The 18,288-nt window shown below is 42.2% G+C and overlaps 1 protein-coding gene across 1 annotated transcript in view; it reads right to left on the bottom strand.

Annotated features, from left to right (window-relative positions):
- The window catches only part of ENTHD1 (ENTH domain containing 1), a 96,788-nt gene that overhangs the window by 16,769 nt on the left and 61,731 nt on the right, over window positions 1–18,288 (bottom strand). Inside the window, exon 5 of the mRNA XM_047785696.1 lies at window positions 1,360–1,755. Coding sequence (XP_047641652.1) covers window positions 1,360–1,755 — 396 coding nt within the window. The remainder of the gene's footprint in view (window positions 1–1,359; window positions 1,756–18,288) is intronic.

The raw sequence follows: 18,288 nt of genomic DNA, 5'->3' as shown, positions 1-18,288 counted from the left end.
AACTTTATATGAGTTAGTAAGCTTTATTATACATAAGAACCAATAAACTAGTCTTTGAAAAATGTACCAGCAAGCAGATAATTCTATACTAATTTGATTTACAGAAGAAAGTATAATTATAAAAGGTAGGGTTTAATAACTGACAGCCAATGACCTGCAGTCTCAACTGGCTTTATCCTTTTTTTTTTTTTCTTTTTCTTTTTTTAATGGCTGCACCTGCAGCATATGGAAGTTCCTGGGCTAGGGGTTGAATCAGAGCTGCTGCCTTTGCCACAGCCACAGCAACATCAGATCTGAGCCGCATCCATGACCTATACCACAGCTCGGAGCAACGCAGGATCCTTAACCCACTGAGCTAGGTCAAGGATCAAATCTGCATCCTCACAGAGACAACATCAGGTCCTTAACTCACTGAGCCGCAAAGGGAACTCCCTCAACTAGCTTTATCCTTTATCATCCAATCTAAACAATACTACAACCTTCTTAATGTTTTTTAAGACAGAAAAGGGGGAGTTCCCTGGTGGCCTAGTGGTTAAGGACCCAGCACTGTCAATGCTGTGACTTGGTCGATTCCTGGCCCAGAAACTTCTGCGTGCTGAGGGCAAAAGAAAAAAAAAAAAAAAAAAGAAGGAAAGAGGAAGAGATTCTCCATCGCTTTTGTTGTTTTGTTTTTTTTGGGTTTTTTTTCTTTTTAGGGCTGTACCTGTGGCACATGGAAGTTCCTAGGCTAGGAGTCAAATAGGACTGGTAGCTGCCGGCCTATGCCATAGCCACAGCGACACCACATCCAAGCCGAGTCTGTGACCTACGCCACAGCTCGTGGCAATGCCGGATCCTTAAGCCAAAGAGTGAGGCCAGGGATTGAACCTGTGTCCTCATGGATACTAGCTGGGTTTGTTTCCACTGCGCTACAACAGGAACTCCTCCATTACATTACGTTTTTAAAATCAGTATTCAGCTTTTTTAAAAAAGGGAAAACACACACAGGTTATGTTCTCTTTCAAATGTGTGTGTGTGTTTCCCCACCAATATACATAATAATCAATTTTTTCATGCAGCTTTTTAATAAGTAGCCTAAATGTCTAACAGGAAGCTCTTATTTAATGCTAGTTCTGTCTAATTTCTGCATCAAAATTGCTCAGAACTTGTGCTTCAATCAAGCACCTGTAACCCACAGTGATGAACTGCTCTTAGTTCCTTAATAGAAGGGGCACTTTTCCTATTGATAAGTACCTCTAATACCAACGGACAAAGAGTCAAAAGAGGGAACAAAAAACAGAAGAAAAAAAGCAGAGACAGGAAAAGAAGATTACTTCAAAAGTGGTTTTTTGGCTTGTGCTCGTTTGTTTGTAGACTCACCCAGTGTGGTTAAGGTCTTGAGGTTTTCATCATCTATCTGAGCCACGCTGGACTGGGCTGGTCTCCGAGGGTCCTTACTGCTTGCTGTCTCTTTCACGGGGTCAAATGTTTTGAATGAGGGAGAGACATAGAGTGTCTCCACAGAGCCCTGGTTATAGAAAGTAGAATCTGACTTTGATATCCTTAAATGAGAGCTAATGAAGTCTTCTTTACTCACTGACCGAGATGCTGGTAAAGCCGTCAATGTTTCAAAACTTTTTGCAGCAGACTGCTTTTCTAGAGGCGTTTGCAAAGGGTTTTCTATGACAGCATTTGTAATGGTGCTCTCTGATTTCTTGTCCAAACTCACATTTGTTTGCAGAGATGGGCTTTTTTCTGAGGGAACAGGCACAACATCTGTAAAACAACAAATAAGAACTATTAAAAAAAAAAAACCTGAAAAATCTCTATTTCGAATTTATTGCATTTTGTAAAATTTTTATTTTTTCTATTATAATTTTTTTTTGGTCTTTTTGCCTTTTCTGGGGCCGCTCCCTCGGCAAATGGAGGTTCCCAGGCTAGGGGTCTAATTGGGGCTACAGCTGTCCGCCTACAGCACAGCCACAGCAACACGGGATCCGAGCGGCATCTGCAACCTACACCACAACTCATGGCAACGTCGGATCCTTAACCCACTGAGCAAGGTCAGGGATCGAACCTGCAACCTCTTGGTTTCTAGTCAGATTTGTTAACCATTGAGCCATGACGAGAACTCCTATTTTTTCAATTATAATTGATTTACTATGTTCTGTCAACTTCTGCTGTACAGCAAAGTGACCCAGTCTCTCTCTCTTTCTCTCTCTCATACACACACACACACACACACACACATTCTTTTTCTCATATTATCTTCCATCATGTTCTATCACAAGTGACTAGATATAGTTTCCTGTTCTATACAGTAGCATCTCATTGCTTATTCACTCCAAATGCAATAGTTTGCATCTACTAACCCCAAACGCCCGGTCCATCTCACTCCCTCCCCCTCCCCCTTGGCAACCACAAGTCTGTTCTCAAAGTCCATGAGTTTGTTTCTTTCTTATTGAAAGGTTCATTTGTGTTGTTTATTAGATTCCAGATATAAATAATATCATATGGTATTTGTCTTTCTCTTTTGGACTTACTTTACTCAGTATGAGAGCCTCTAGTTGTGTCCATGTTGCTGCAAATGGCATTATTTTGTTCTTTTTTATGGCTGAGTGGTATTCCATTGTGTATATATATCACATATTCTTAATCCATTCATCTGTCAATAGACATTTAAGTTGTTTCCATGTCTTGGCTATTGTGAATAGTGCTGCAATGTACACAGGGATGCGTGTATCTTTTTCAATGAAAAATTTGTCCAGATACATGCCCAGGAGTGGGATTGCTGGGTGATATGGTAGTTCTATATTTAGTTTTATGAGGTACTGCCATACTGTTTTCTATAGTGGTTGTACCAACTTATATTCCCACCAACAGTGAAGGAGGGTTCCCTTTTCTCCACACCTTCTCCAGCATTTGCTATTTGTTGACTTGTTAATGATGGCCATTCTGACTGGTATGAAGTGGTACCTCATAGTAGTTTTGATTTGCATTTCTCTAATAACCAGTGATGTTGAGCTTCATGTGCCTGTTGGCCATCCATATATCTTCTTTGGAGAAATGTCTATTCAGGTCTTCTGCCCTTATTTCAATTGGGTTGTTGGTTTGTTTTTTTTTTTTTTTTTTTTTTTTGCTATTGAGTTGTATAAATTGTTGGTAGATTTTAGAGATTAAGCCCTTGTCAGTTACATTATTCGCAACTATTTTCTCCCATTCCATAGGTTGTCTTTTTGCTTTTTTTATGGTTTCCTTTGCTGTGCAAAAGCTTTTCAGTTTGATTAGGTCCTACTGGCTTATTTTTGTTTTTATTTCTGTTGCCTGGGAAGACTGACCTAAGAAAACATTTGTAAGGTTGATGTCAGAGAATGTTTTGTCTATGTTTTCTTCTAGGAGTTTGAGGGTGTCTTATCTTATGTTTAAGTCTTTAAGCCATTTTGAGTTTATTTTTGTGTGTGGTGTGAAGGTATGTTCTAGTTTCATGGATTTACATGCAGCTGTCAGGTTTTCCCACTACCATTTGCTGAAAAAACTTTTTCCCATTTTATATTCTTGCCTCCTTTGTCAAAGATTGACTGGCCATAGGTGTCTCGGTTTAATTCTTCGTTCTCTATTCTGTTCCATTGGTCCATATGTCTGTTTTGATTCCAGTACCACATTGTCTTGATTACTGTAGCTTTGTAATATTGTCTGAAGTCTGGGAGAGTTATGCCTCCTGCTTGGTTTTTGTTCCTCAATATTGCTTTGGCAATTCTGGGTCTTTTACGGTTTCATATAAATTTTTGGTTTGTTTGTTCTAGTTCTGTGAAAAATGTCATGGGTAATTTGATAGGGATTGCAATGAATCTGTAAACTGCTTTGGATAGTATATCCATTTTAACAATACTAATTCTTTCAGTCCAGGAACATGGAATATCTTTCCATTTCTTTGAATCCTCTTTAATTTCCTTGATTAATGTTCTGTAGTTCTCATCATATAAGTCTTTCACCTCCTTAGTCAGGTTTATTTCTATGTATTTAATTTTTGGGGGTATGATTTGAAAAGGTATTATATTTTTGTATTTATTTTCTAATATTTCATTGTTAGTATACAGAAATCCAACCAGTTTCTGAATGTTAATCTTGTATCCTGCTACATTGCTGAATTCATTGACCAGTTCATGAGTCCTTAGGGTTTTCTATATATAGTGTCATGTCAGCTGCATAGAGTGACAATTTTAACTCTTCTCTTCCAATTTGGATTTTTTTTTGGGGGGGGGGGTCAGATTGCTGTGGATAGGACTTCCACTACTATAAAAGTGGTGAGAGTGGGCATCCTTGTCTTGGTTCAGATTTTAGTGGGAAGGCTTTCAGCTTTTCTCCATTGACTATTATATTGGCTGTGGGTTTGTCATAAATGGTTTTGATTATGTTAAGATATGTTCCCTTTATACCCACTTTGGTAAGAGTTTTTATCATGAATGAATGTTGAATTTTGTCAAATACTTTTTTCTGCACCTACTGAGATGATCATGTCATTTTTGACTTTTCTTTTGTAAATGTGGTGAATGACATTGATTGATTTGTGTATGTTGAACCATCCTTGTGAACTTGGGATGAATCCCACTTGGTCATTGTGTTATGATCTTTTTTTATGTTGTTGGATTTGGTTGGCTAAAATTTTATTGAGAATATCTGCATCTGTATTCATCAAAGATACTGACCTATAATTTTCTTTTTTGGTAGGATCTTTATCTGGTTTTGGTATTAGGGTGATGGTGGCTTCATAGAATGTCTTTGGGAGTGTTCCTTCTTCTTCAACCTTTTAAAAAATTTAAGAAGGATGAGTGTAAGTTCTTCTTTGTATGTTTGGTAGAATTTGCCTATGCAACCATCTGGTGCTGGACTTTTGTCTGTGGGGAGTGTTTTTATTACATATTCAATTTTATTTCTAGTGATGGATCTGTTCAATTGATCTATCTCTTCTTGATTCAGTTTTGGCGGGCTGAATGTCTCTAGAAAGTTGTCCATTTCTCCTAGGTTGTCAAATTTGTTAGCATATATAAGTGTTCATGGTATTCTTTTACGATTTTTTGTATTTCTGCAGTATCCATTGAGATTTCTCCTTTTTCGTTTATTATTTTATTTGAGTTCTTTCTCTCCTCTTCTTGGTAAGCCTGGCCAGAGGTTTGTCAATTTTGTTTACCCTTTCAAAGACCCAGCTCTTGGTTATATTGATTTTTTTCTATTGTTTTTCGAATATCTAGTTTATTGATTTCCTGATTTTTAGGATTTCCTTCCTTCCACTGACTTTAGTTTTTGTTTGTTCTTCTTTTTCTAATTCTCTTAGGTGGTGGGTTAAGTTGTAGATTTGAGAATTTTTTTGAGGAAGGCCTGAATTGCTATGAACTTTCTTCTAGGCACTGCTTTTGCAGCATCCCATAGATTTTGAATGATCATGTTTTCATTATCATTTGTCTTGGGGTATTTTATTTATTTAAAAAAATTTTTTTTTGTCTTTTGTCTTTTCTAAGGCTGTACCTGTGGCATATGGAGGGTCCCAGGCTAGGGGTCTAATCAGAGCTGTAGCTGCCAGCCTACGCCACAGCCACAGCAACAAGGGATCCGAGCTGCATCTGTGACCTACATTACAGCTCACAGCAATGCTAGATCCTTAACCCACTGAGTGAGGCCAGGGATCGAACCCTCAACCTCATGGTTCCCAGTCAGATTCATTTCCACTGTGCCAGGACAGGAACTCTGCCATCACTTTAATTGTTTGACATTTTATTGCCAATTATACCTCAATAAAGCTGGGGGAAAAAAAGTAACTTTTTTCACTTGGTTTCCTGTCTGCTGTCCTGATTGGGTGATTTCCATTATTCTACCTTCCAAGTCACTAATTTGTTCCTCTGCATTATCCATTCTGCTCATCAGTGACTAACTCAGCTTGCATCTCTGCAAATAAATTTCTAATTTCTCTTGGCTCCTCCTTATATTTTCTAGCTCCTTTCTAAAGTAATCTGCATCACTACTCATTATCTTCTCTTAATTCCTTCATATTTGTTCTCAATTCCATAAGAATTTTCACTAACCTTTTTTTTTTTTTTGGTCTTTTGTCCTTTTAGGGCACACTCATGGCATATGGAGATTCCAGGCTAGGGGTCTAATCGGAGCTGTTGCCACTAGCCTATGCCAGAGCCACAGCAATGCTAGATCCGAGCTGCATCTGTGACCTACACCACAGCTCATGGCAATGCTCTATCCTTTACCCACTGAGCGATGCCAGGAATTGAACCCACAACCTCATGGTTCCTAATCAGATTCGTTTCCCCTGTGCCATGACGGGAACTCTGATTAACTCCTTTTTGAACTCGTTGTCTGTTAGACTACAGAGGTCTGTTTCATTTTTTGCTCCTTCAGGTGAATTCTTTTAACTGGGAATGGTTCCTGAGCTTTTTCATTTTGCTTACATCGTTCTTATTCTGTGAGTTTAGGGGAAAAAACTACTACAATCTTGAAGGGCTATTTATATGCATGAGAACCCCTGGGTATTTTGTGAGAGCTTACTTTTTATTTCTAGGTTGCGGTGCGTACTTCCAGGGAGATAGAGGCAACGTGCAGGGCTCGTAGCTAGTGCCTGGTTGCTGGGTCCTTGGCAGCGGCAAGGACCCACAGGAAGGTGGTGCAGGCTACTCCTAGTTGCAGGGCCCTGGGAAGTGACAGTGATCAGGCAGGTGTAAGTGGTGGCTGGAGCACTTGGCAGCAGCAGGGCAGGTGTGTTCCCAGGGGAGTGAGAGCAACAATGGGTGGTGCTCGGTTGCAGTGCCCTCTTCTTTGCCAACATCTGAGGTGCCTGGGGCAGCAGGTGGTACCTGTTCACAGACCCCAAGTAGTGGCGGGCCACGTCCACCTCAGGTGTCTGAGATGACTGCTGTGGTTGTCCCCGCCACCAGTAGATCACAAAAGATGTGCCATTGCGCTTAGTCCCCTGCTGCCCTTAGCCCACACAAAAGGTGCCCAGCCACCCGCAGCCCTCACAAGAACCGCCCTGTCTGTGCAAATGGTGTCTTGCCACCTATAGCCTGCGCCAGAGGTGCCCCACCCTCTGAGAGTTCCTAGGTGTGCCGGGAAAGATGTTTCTATGGCGGTCTGCCCCTCCTCCTCTCACCCTCCCCAACAATGGTGCCTTGCTTCTCTTGCAGCCCCAGACCTCATCCCAGGTTCCCTTGGCTGTGGTGCACAGCACCCCAGACCATGGCACACTGCTCCCTAGTCCCTCGGTCTGTCTCCACACAGTAAGCCCCAGTCCCCTTCCTGGAACTGACCTCCAGAGCCTGAGTCTCTGCACCCAGCCCCCGCCTGAGCATCTCAGGCTGTGGTGTCCAAGGGCTTTGGTGTCCAGGGGCAGAGGTACAGATGGTCTGCGTGGCTCTCACTCTGCTTTGCCCTCCTCAGTCCAGCTGCTGCACTTTCCTCTGCAACTTTGAGGTCCCTCCCTCTTCGCTGATCTCCCTGTAGGTTCAGTGGCTTCCCAGGGTGTGGGTTCCTTTCCTCTTTAAAAGTTCCCTCTCAGGAGTGCTAGTCCAATCCTGATTCCTTTTATTTCTCTCTCTCTTTTTTTCCCCCTTTTGTTCTACCCAGTTATGTGGAGGGTTTCTTCCCTGTTTTGGAAGTTTAAGATCTTCTGCCAGAGTTCAGTAGATGTTCTGTGAGAATCGTTCTACATGTATATGGATTTTCTGTGTTTTTTATGTGTTTGTGGGAGAAGGTGAGCGCCATGTCTAACTCCTTCGCCATCTTAATACTTCTCCAAATTTACTGCATTTTTAACAAGTGGATTTTTTTAATGGCATAACAGACCTCTCTTAGTCTTCTCTACTTTTTCTCTCTGCTTCCATCCTGCCTCTTTAAAGTACACCCAAGCGATGACTGATGTGCTAGTCACTTGGTGGTTGTCTTCTTTCTTTCTTCCTCACTGAAGCCAAGGCAAGGGAAGCTTCAAATAACTTGTCTTTAAATATTTCTCCCTTCACCTACTTATCTGTCTCTGAAACCACTATATTTTTAGCACCTTCAAACTTTCATCTTTTATAAGATAAACTAGAGAAAATATGCCACATCATACTGGTCTATCCTTACAGAACTTCCAGCTACAAAAAAAGCCTCCCTCCCCCCAATGAAACATGTCTCTTAGCCCAGTGTCTATACAAGACCCATGAAAGAAAATCACTATCTTAGACAGCAACCTAATTTTAATAAATTTCTTGCGGGATAAAAGAAGTGATTTTCCAGAGCAGTTGTATGACTACTAAAATGTAGGTTCCATCAGGTTGGGGTTCTCTGACAATTTTTATTCATTAATATCAACCAAGTACCTAGAATATAAGGAAGTCCCTGAAATATAACATACAAATAATAAATTATTACAAATACAGGGACTTGAAGGGCTGGAAAAGATTTAAAACTTAAGGTGGGTCTGATATAGAAATATCTACTGATTATGAACCATGGTCCAAATATCTGGATGCACGCTGTTATCAACACTCAGTGCTAGGGCTTGCTCTCAGGTAGGTTCATCTGAAGTTGGGTATGAAAAGAAAGAAAACCGAGAGAGGGAAAAAGAGGACTGATTCATATGAGCTCCCTAAAGAGGATCCCAGGACAGGAATTGTGTGAGTTGCTACCCGGTGTGTATATATCGCCACACGCCTCACACACTTAGATGCACACTTAGATGCGGTCGCCATCACTTTCACTCCTCTAAACTCATTTCAAATACCACCTCCTTTGTGAAATCTTTTCTACATCCTCCAAGTTAAAATGAATTCATTTTCGCTTTGCTTTGCTTTTGCATAATATAATGTGAATATTCTTATTTTCACTTATTTCACTATTTCAACTACGACTCATTCATTTGACAAATATTAAGTATTGGTATATGGTGGGCACTAAGCTCTGGATCAGCAGTAAGCAAATCTGTTGCTGATGACTTGTCATAACTTCTTGGTTACAGCTCTGTCACCCCTGGGAAGCTGCACACCCCCCTCAGGGCACATATCTTGTTCGACTCATTCAACCCGTTTAAAGTGACCAGAATACCTAACAGTCACTTGATAAATGTTTGTTCAAGCAATCATTACCTGGATTATCTTAAAAGGAATTTGACTGTAGGACAAGAGAAGTCTTAAAGGATGTTTTGAGTCAGTCCCTTCTCGATATACACGAGAACCTGAGACTCCCAGAGATCAAGTGACTTTGCCAAGATCACACAGTGATTAAAGGGCAGAGGTAGGACTAGAACCCCAGATTCCCGAATTCTAAATCTCTGCTCTTTTTATTAGGGGGATATGAGAAGGAATATAGTGTGGTGGAATCAGCTCACCACACACTTCTTTACTAGTAGTTGTTTTCATGGTGCATAACTGGGAAGTGACTGGAGTTGACCTTGGGATCAGTCCATTTGTCCCTGGGGCTGCCTTCAATGCAGGGCCTTGTGCAGGGGGGAGTTGGCCTATGTATGCGTGCCTGTTTGTATTCTCCTAGGAAGGGGTTTGGGGTAGTTTATTTTTTTCCTAGTTCATATAAAGAATGGACACCATTTATGGAAACTTTTCTGAAGCCCTTGAGAAATTGTGGGGATTTGATGGAGAACAGCAACAAATTTGTTTCTTTATGTTTGAACCCACAGCACATACATGGATACTCTGTAAACACTAGAGGGATTGTTTCGTGAGGGCTTTCCAACTTTCTCAGAGCAAGAATTTCTCTGAATTCCAGTGAAAAGGCAGAGAGGAATGCAGAGTGAATTAATCTGGTTGGCTTGCTTTATCTGGTTTCTCATTTTCTTTCAATTTAAACCTGAATGTCAAAAAGCTTTGTTCTCAAGTATCTTCCCAGCAGACTCCTGGATGGGAAGCCCAGTGTTAAGTTATGAGACTGCACAGCTTCATTATTGTACGAGCTTTACACCTGCTAACACACTTGACTAATGCAAAGCGGGACCTTGAAATGTCAGTTGTATTAAAGCTGGTTTGGATATTCTTGATAGTTATCTTTAAGAAGACACTTATTCTCTTTGGAAGGCAACAGACAGTAAATTTAAATAACACTATTACCAAAATGCCTGAAGCAAGGAAAAAAAAAAAAACAAAACCCAATACCACAGCTCCATGCTTTGAGCCTAAGGACAAAGGGGAAATGGCTCTGCTGTTTGATGATGCAATCATTTCTGAAACAAAACTTCAGATTTAATTCTGGGTTGAGAGAATCTGCTTACAGACAGAAACATACCCATACTGGTAACTCTTTTCCATTTTTCAGTAATTCCTCTGCCTTGTTTCAGGTACTATAATCATTGCAAATTATTTTATATTCTATTATATTGTGAATCTGATAATAAGTGTTATATTCCAACAGAGCTATTGCTTTGATCAATTCTCTTGTTAGTCTGATACACGGTATCCAATCACAGCTACAAAGCAGAGAGCTGGCAAGCATGACAAAAGATGGATGCCAAAATACGTCTTTCTATAGTTTAAAATCATGTAACCCAAAGAGCTTCTACTTTAGTAATTACGTTCATCAAAGGAAATAGAATCTGAAGATAAGGCCATTTTGCTAAGAGGCCACAGTTATAAATTATTAACATAGAGGGATGAATGAATTACTCATTAATATATTGGTTTAAAGTAGATAAGCCATTAATATAAAATGGAAATGGATGTGAAACTTAAATAACGTTTGACATGAGACTCAATATATTTGCCTTACAGTATATACATAAAACCCCAAATAGCTGTAATAAGTTAGAATAGCTATAATCTCCCTAGGATCTGGGTTAAGTGCGTGTACGTATACGTATGTGTGTATACACACAGTTGCAGGTTTTGAAAATTTTTTTAACCACTCATCATTATGTTTAACTGTAGTGTATGTTATAACCAAGTATTAAAATAAGAAAACATATTTGGAAAATACAGCTATGGATTATGCCAAATATATTTACTACTTCTTTTGATATAAATTTGAGAAAATGGTTTAGCTTCTCATAGAAAAATGGAGATACGGACATTTTAAAGGTGCTTTTCTTTGAAAATCTTCGAGTGGGACAGCTGAAGACTTTCAGGCCTTGAAAGAGGATCATAATGAACAGATTGTAAAATAGGTACAGAACTTTCACTATTAAATTTTATACCATAGTTATGATTTTACTAATAATAAAAATAATAATTTTCCTCAGTAGAGGAAACAGTGTATCAAAACTGAAGCTGGAAGTGTCTTCCGGAGGCTGGAGGTCATTACCTACGGCAGTGGTTTCTGTCTTTTAGGCTAGAGTTTAAGTGGACCCGGTCTCTGGCAGGCTGAGGTCTCCACCCATCACAGAGCATACCCAGGCTGACTGAGGGGGCAGGTGCTGGAAGTCTGTGACCCTCTGACCGATCCTTATAGTGATAGTAAACCCCACAGTCCCTTGGAGAGTAAAATATCAAGCTAAATTGGGTCAGAGAGTTCCCGTCGTGGCTCGGTGAAAACGAATCTGACTGGTATTCATGAGGATGTGGGTTTGATCCCTGGCCTTGCTCAGTGGGTTAAGGATCCAGCGTTGCCAGGAGTCGTGGTGTAGGTCGCAGATGCAGCTTGGATCTGGCTTTGCTGTGGCTATGGTGTAGGTCGGTGGCTGTAGCTCTGATGCCACCCCTAGCCTGGGAACCTCCATATACCGCAGGTGTAGCCCTAAAAGACAAAAAAAAATTTTTTTAATAAAATAAATTGGGTCAAAGGTTTAATTCTGACACGAATTTAAATATACAAAATGTTTGAAATGGTACCCGGTACACAGTAAATGAATACACTTACTGGGTACTGTGACTACGGGACAGCCTGAAGAAGCGACATTACAAGGCAGTGTCCACCACAGCCCTGACTGGGAGCAGACGGGAACCCGGAACACACCAGGAACTCTCCATTCCCCCGGAGATTTCCGTATTTACAGGCCACAAGTGTGATGTGTGTCCTTTGTGCCCACTGGTTCTTGTATCTGAGACCAAGAGAACTGTGTGCTGTGGAAAGAGGAGGATGAGAGGAGCTACAATTCTCAAACACTTTCCCCATCAGATGTACAGACCACCAAGAACCCTTTTTATTTCAACACTGAGTAAATACCATGTCTAAGTCTGCCATACTGCAACAAACCTAAGGACCATTTCAACTGTGAATTCAAATGAAGTGGTATTTCTCATGAAGCCTGAGTGCTCTTTACTCAAAATGAGCACACACGCCCTCACCTATTACAACTGCACTACTGTATATGGCCCTTTGGAAAACATCTCACTGGATACCTAAGATGACAGGAACCATAGCTCTTCCCCCAGAGAGAGGGGGAATGGTCCTTGTTCTTATAGCTCTCTGACTATAAATACATTTTTATTTTTTATTATTTATTTATCTGCTTTTTAGGGCCACAGGTGCAGCATATGGAAATTCTCAGGCGTGGGATCGAATCAGAGCTACAGCTGCCACCAGAGCCACAGCAATGCCATATCCAAGCCACATCTGAGACCTACACCACAGCTTACGGTAATGTCTGATCCCTAACCCACTGGGCGAGGCCAGGGATCGAACTTGCATCCTCATGGATCCTAGTCAGGTTCGTTAATTGCTGAGCCATGATAGAAACTCCCATAAATACATTTTTAATTGAAATATAATTGATGTACAGTATTACGTGAATTTCAGTTGTATCCTTAGTGATTTGACCTTTGCATACATTATACAATGATCACTATGACAAGTCCAGTAACCATCTGTCCCATGTAAAATTATTACAATATTATTGATCATATTCCTTATGCTGTATATTACATCCCCAAGGCTTATTTATTTTATAATTTGAAGTTTGTACCTCTTAAGCCCTTGACTTATTTCACCCCTAGCTTATATTTTAATAAATGACTTACAGTACTATATTGTAATTTATCTATTAATGTTTCATTTGCTCTTTTTATTCTGGCATCTTCCACATATTTCCATTCATTCATTCATTTATGCAACAAATATATTAAGGATGGATCATGCACTATGCACCATGCCCCAAAATACAAAAGCCAGCAGAATTAGAACAGCAAGGCCTTTAGACATTGTTAATTCACTGGAATTACAAAACACAGAAAATAAAACAGCCTCAAATATATTTAATCTGTTTAAAGAAATAAGAGCTTGAAAACATGAACAAGAAATCAGAGATTATAAAAATAAAACCAAGTAGATCTGACAAAGATCCAAGTAGACTTCTAAAAATGAAAAAATAAAATAACTGCAATCTTAAATATAATTGGTTGATTTAAGTAGCAGATTAACTCCAGTTGAAGAGAAAATTGGGAAATGGAAGACGAGTACAAAAAAAAATCTTAAAAATACAGCACGGAGATCAAGGAGAAAGAAAATAAGGATGTGAGAAGCTCTAAATACCATCTAGGAGTTCTCTGGTGGCCTAGCTTTGGCACTGTCCTTGTTGTGGTGCGGGTTCAATCCCTGGCCCTGGAACTTCTGCATGCAGCAGATGTGGCCAAAGTTAAATAAATAAATACCACCTAATCAGAGTTCCAACTCTCCTTCCGCTCTCTGACGACCTGCCCCATGACGTGCCGGTCATTCTTCACTCCGTGGAAGAGGGTCCCTCCTGGGCGCACTGCCTCTCTTACTTTTTTTCCCCTTCTGGAGGTCAACTTATGGAACAAAGCAGCTTAGGGGTCAAAGTCCCCTCCTCCACGTTCAGCTCTTCTCAGGTGTTAGAACAGAGGAGGGGGATAAGGGACAAGTGTCTGTCTCTTCCTCATCGGGCCCTGCTGTGGTCACACACCTGTTGGGTGTGTGGTTGCTTCTCTGGCTAAGACGGCCGTCCACGTCCCCTGTGTGGCAGGTAGCCAAACAATGGCTCTCTCATGGGGTGAATGTGAGTGCACCTTGAGGAGCCCCTAACTACACTGCTCCTGAAGGTGGCCCGTCCAGGTCCCGTCCCGCTAATTCCAACCATGTCCCTGCTGCCTCCCCTCTGCAACCGCTCTGGCTTTCAGTCTAGCACCTTCGGTCTGACGAGCGTTAGAATCCCCTGCTCCTCTCCTCTCCCAGGTCACAGACCACTGCTGAGGAAAGTCACAATCTATGGTCCTACGGTCTCAAGGTTCTCAGGAGCGCCCGCAAACCCTTCTGCTTGTCCTCGGCTCTCCCGTTTCCCTCAAAGACAAATTCAAGCTGTCACTGCTCTCTGCAAGCACTTCTGTCAACTTGACCTTCTCACTCTCACTTTAATTAATTAATTAGTTAACTAATTAATTTGGCTATACCCATGGCATGCAGAAGATTTTGGGCCAGGGATCAAACCTGCGCCACAGCAGACACAACGCCTAGTCCTTAACTGCGAGGCTGCCAGGGAGCTCCTCTCTCTCACTTTTAGAAGACAATCTCCCTTATTCACCAAGAGAGACTAAACTGATCTGCTGGGGCCTCCCACCCTTCTGCACCTGCTGAACTGCATCCACAACTCGGCCTTTCGCCCTCCCTCAGCCCTGACGCTGGCCTGTCCTGCCACTGGTGTCACTGAGACACCCACACAAGTCACTTCCACTCTTTCTATCTTCAATTTCTTTTGTATTAGTTTTCTCCTTTCTGCTCAGAGCTGCCCAGTCTCTTCTATTTTAAATATTTCTTCTCTGGGCCCCTCTGGTTGTTGTTTAATCTTTCTCCCCTCACCCAAACGCACTGAAAAATGATTCCCCCCCCCCAATTCACTTCCTTCTTTCCTATTCGACTCCTCAAAACACTATCATCTGGCTTCCATTCCTGCCTTTCACCTGGGCCTGCCCCGCAGGGAGGCCGGCGCTGACCTCTTAATTGCTGAATCCAATGGACATTTTTCAGTCCTTCGGTCACAGGACCTCTCTGGCATTTAAGATTGATTGGTCTTTCCTTCCTCTGCATCCTTTAGTTCATATCTTCGTTCGTTTGGAAGATACTTATTAGGCAATGTGTCACACGCTATTCTAGGTACTAAAAATACAACAGGGAACAAAACACAAAGTCTTTGTCCTCTTGACACTCACATTACAGCGCAGGGAGAAGAAATGGGCCATCAAGTGTACGCAAGTTGGATGGTGGCGAAGTCTGTGGTGGACAATGAAGTCGTTAGGGGTACAGGAGTGTCAGGGATGCGCAGGCCGGTGGGGGACAGGCCTCTCTTGTTTGTAAGGTGACATTTGAGCAGAAAACTCCAAACTGAAGGAGCAGAGAGAAAAGCATGTGAATTAGTGGAGGGCAGAGTGTTCCAGTCGGAGGGAATCATCGCTGGCAGAGGCAGGAGGGTGCTTGGCTGATGGGCCTCAGGAGCCCCACGGGCTCTGAAGCAGCCATGCAGGGTGGGCATGGCAGGGGGTGGCGGGGCGGTGGGGAGGAGAGGAAGGCAGACTAGAGGTGGCCCTGGGAGATGGGAAGTCCCTGGAGGGCTCTTAAGCAAGGGAATGATACAGTATGACTTCCTTTTTATCAAATCCCCTTGGCTTTTATGTGAGGAAAGACTATGGCAGGAAGGGAGGAGCAGGGCCCTGGGCTAGGAAACCTCTGCAATAACCCGCCACTGCAATAACCCACCACTCACTGCAAGAACCCGCCACTGCAATAACCCACCACTCACTGCAATAGCCCGCCACTGCGATAACCCACCACTCACTGCAAGAACTCACCACTGCAAGAACCTGCCACTCACTGCACAAGCCTGCCATTCACTGCAATAGCCCACCACTGCAATAGCCCGCCACTCACTGCAATAACCCGCAGTGGCAGCAACGGGCAGGAGCAGGACAAGCAATGGAGATGCCCTGATTCTGGATATGTGGGAAGGTAGGTTGGGTATGAGAGACAGAAATGAGCGCAGGACGGCTCGAAGGTTTGGGCTGGATGCATCTCCATCCCAGCTGGCTGGCTGTGGGGCTCTCCTCCCAGGCCTCTAGCCTCCTGCTGAGGTCTTTCTGGCGTCCAGGCAGCCCTACTGACAGCGCCCAAGATGATCACGTCGGCTCTCCGTCCTGCATGACTCACATCTGGGCAGCCTCTGCTCTGGTCAACTAGGGGACACAGGCCCAAACCAATGCACCAGGCCTCTGCGGCTTTGCTACCAAAGCTACTGGTCAGCTCCTCTCTCTCCAGGCCTGAGTCAGACCCTGACTATAATTCTAGGTATGAGTCGGGCACTGGTCCTTTGGTTCAGGGAATGTATTTCGAAGCCTCTCTCACTGGGCGTGGGGTTAGCAAGTAGCAGGCTGCTCCCTGCTCCCCAGAGGGAGGCCGTGTGGAGACTCACAGCACGGCAATAGCTCCCTCCCGAGACATTTCTTCAGCAGATTCTTCCTCTTCCGTCTTACTGTCCCTTATAACGTTCCAAACCCGTGCGTGTGTGCATGTGTACGTGTGTGCGAGCGCGGTGAGGGTGGGGCTCAAGAGTCACAGAGCAGGTTTTCATTCATTTCCTTTAAAAATCTCTACATACAGATTTGATATCTGGTATCTATTTTATTATTAGCTCCCAATGCAAAAAAGAGTCAGACAGAGTCCATTTTAACATCCTCATACACCTATGTAGCCCGCAGAGCCCGAGGTCAAACATTAACCCTCCTCCCGAATTACTCCTCGGAGACTTTAGAGCCCTGTAACTCTAACTTGCCCTTCGCCTCGGTTACATGTGGCTGTCACACGTCGCACTTCAGGTTTTCTCCTAATACCACAAATTAAATGCTATAATTATTTTTTAAAAACTATACTCGTTTGCTAACTTCTTGCTCACCATTCCTTCTTACACCTCAGAGCTCCTTTCTGGAATCATTTCCTTCTTCCTAAAATATATGTTTACAAGTTCCTTTACTGAGGGTCTGTGCGGTAAACTCAGTTTTTATTTGAAATGTCTTCTTGTGAAAAGGCCTTTATTTCACTCTTGTTCTTAAATGATCACACGCTTCAGGTGGACAGATATTTTCTCAGAGAACAGAGAAGATCTCATTCCCTGTCTTCTGGCTCCTAATGTTGCTGTTGAGAAGTCAGCTTCATTGTTCCTTCATAAATAATCCGCCTTTCTTTCTTTCTTTGGTGTTCTACAGGTTCACTATGACATGAGGGCTTGCCATTTTTTAAAGTCATTTATCCTATTTGGTATACATTGTGCTTCCTGTATCTTTAGATTCATGTCTTTTATCAGTTTTGGAAAAATTATCTCCCACCATCTTATTAAATATTGCCTCCTTTTCTGTATATATACGCACTGCCTCTGGGACTCTAACTGGCTATACTAAACTTTTAAAAGTTTATATATAAAAGTTTAATATAGCCAGTTAGAGTGTCTAACATTTGCGTCTCAAGTTTTCTTTAATTTTTATCCATCTTCTTGGCTGCTGTGCTGCATTCTGGGGAATTTCACATTCCAATTCAGTAATTCTCAACTCAGTTTTATCTGCCCTATTGTTTAATCCATCCTCAACCTCATCCTCAAAGTTTTTACTTTGAAACAATCCTGTTTCAGAAAGTTTTATCTGGTTATTTTTCAAATCCGTCTTGTCATCTGTCCCTTATTGATTTCATCTTTTTTTCTTAAACATTTCACACTTAGCTGTTTAATATTCTGCAGCTAATAATAGCTCATCTCTGAAACCCTTAGAAGCTAAATCTGCTGTTCACGACTCTGTGTACTCTCAGTCATGTGGGCTTATTCCCTTGTGGTCTTGGTGATCACCAATTGTGATATCACGTTTGGCAGAGGTTAATCTGTAAGTGTCCTGGGGTCTCGAGTGGGCCTTCTTTCCACCAAAAAGGAGCTGGGCCCACAGATCTAGAGCCACTTTCGCCCCCTCCACTTAACACAGGCATCTGAGGCTCCGTTTCCTCTGCTGCCCAGGCTCAGCCTTAGATTTCTCATTTGTGGACGCTGATGTCAGCTTTTGCTTTCAGGGAAAACTGCCTTGATTCCTTTACACTTAGCTCCCTCTCTAATCAGGTTTCAGTTCTGGGGTTTATTTGGTCTTGGTTCTGCCCTTAGAAATTTCCTTTAGCTCCCATGAGCCCAGGAACGCATTAAAAGGTATCTTTTAGTCTAGAGGAATTGTTTGATTTTTAGTTGCAGGAGCACCTTCAGAGTGTGGAGTTCACCACACTGTTGAAAATGAAAAGACAGGAGTACAGTTTTACGCTGTAGATAACGAAAAGCCATCAAAAGCTGTTTTGAGGATTTGTGTGTTATACAGATCACTGTGGAGATTATGTGGCAGATAGACAGGAATGAGATTTAGG

Source organism: Phacochoerus africanus, chromosome 7 (assembly GCF_016906955.1).
Source record: "Phacochoerus africanus isolate WHEZ1 chromosome 7, ROS_Pafr_v1, whole genome shotgun sequence".
Classification (NCBI taxonomy): Eukaryota; Metazoa; Chordata; class Mammalia; order Artiodactyla; family Suidae; genus Phacochoerus; species Phacochoerus africanus.
This window is presented reverse-complemented; position numbering and strand designations above follow the sequence as displayed.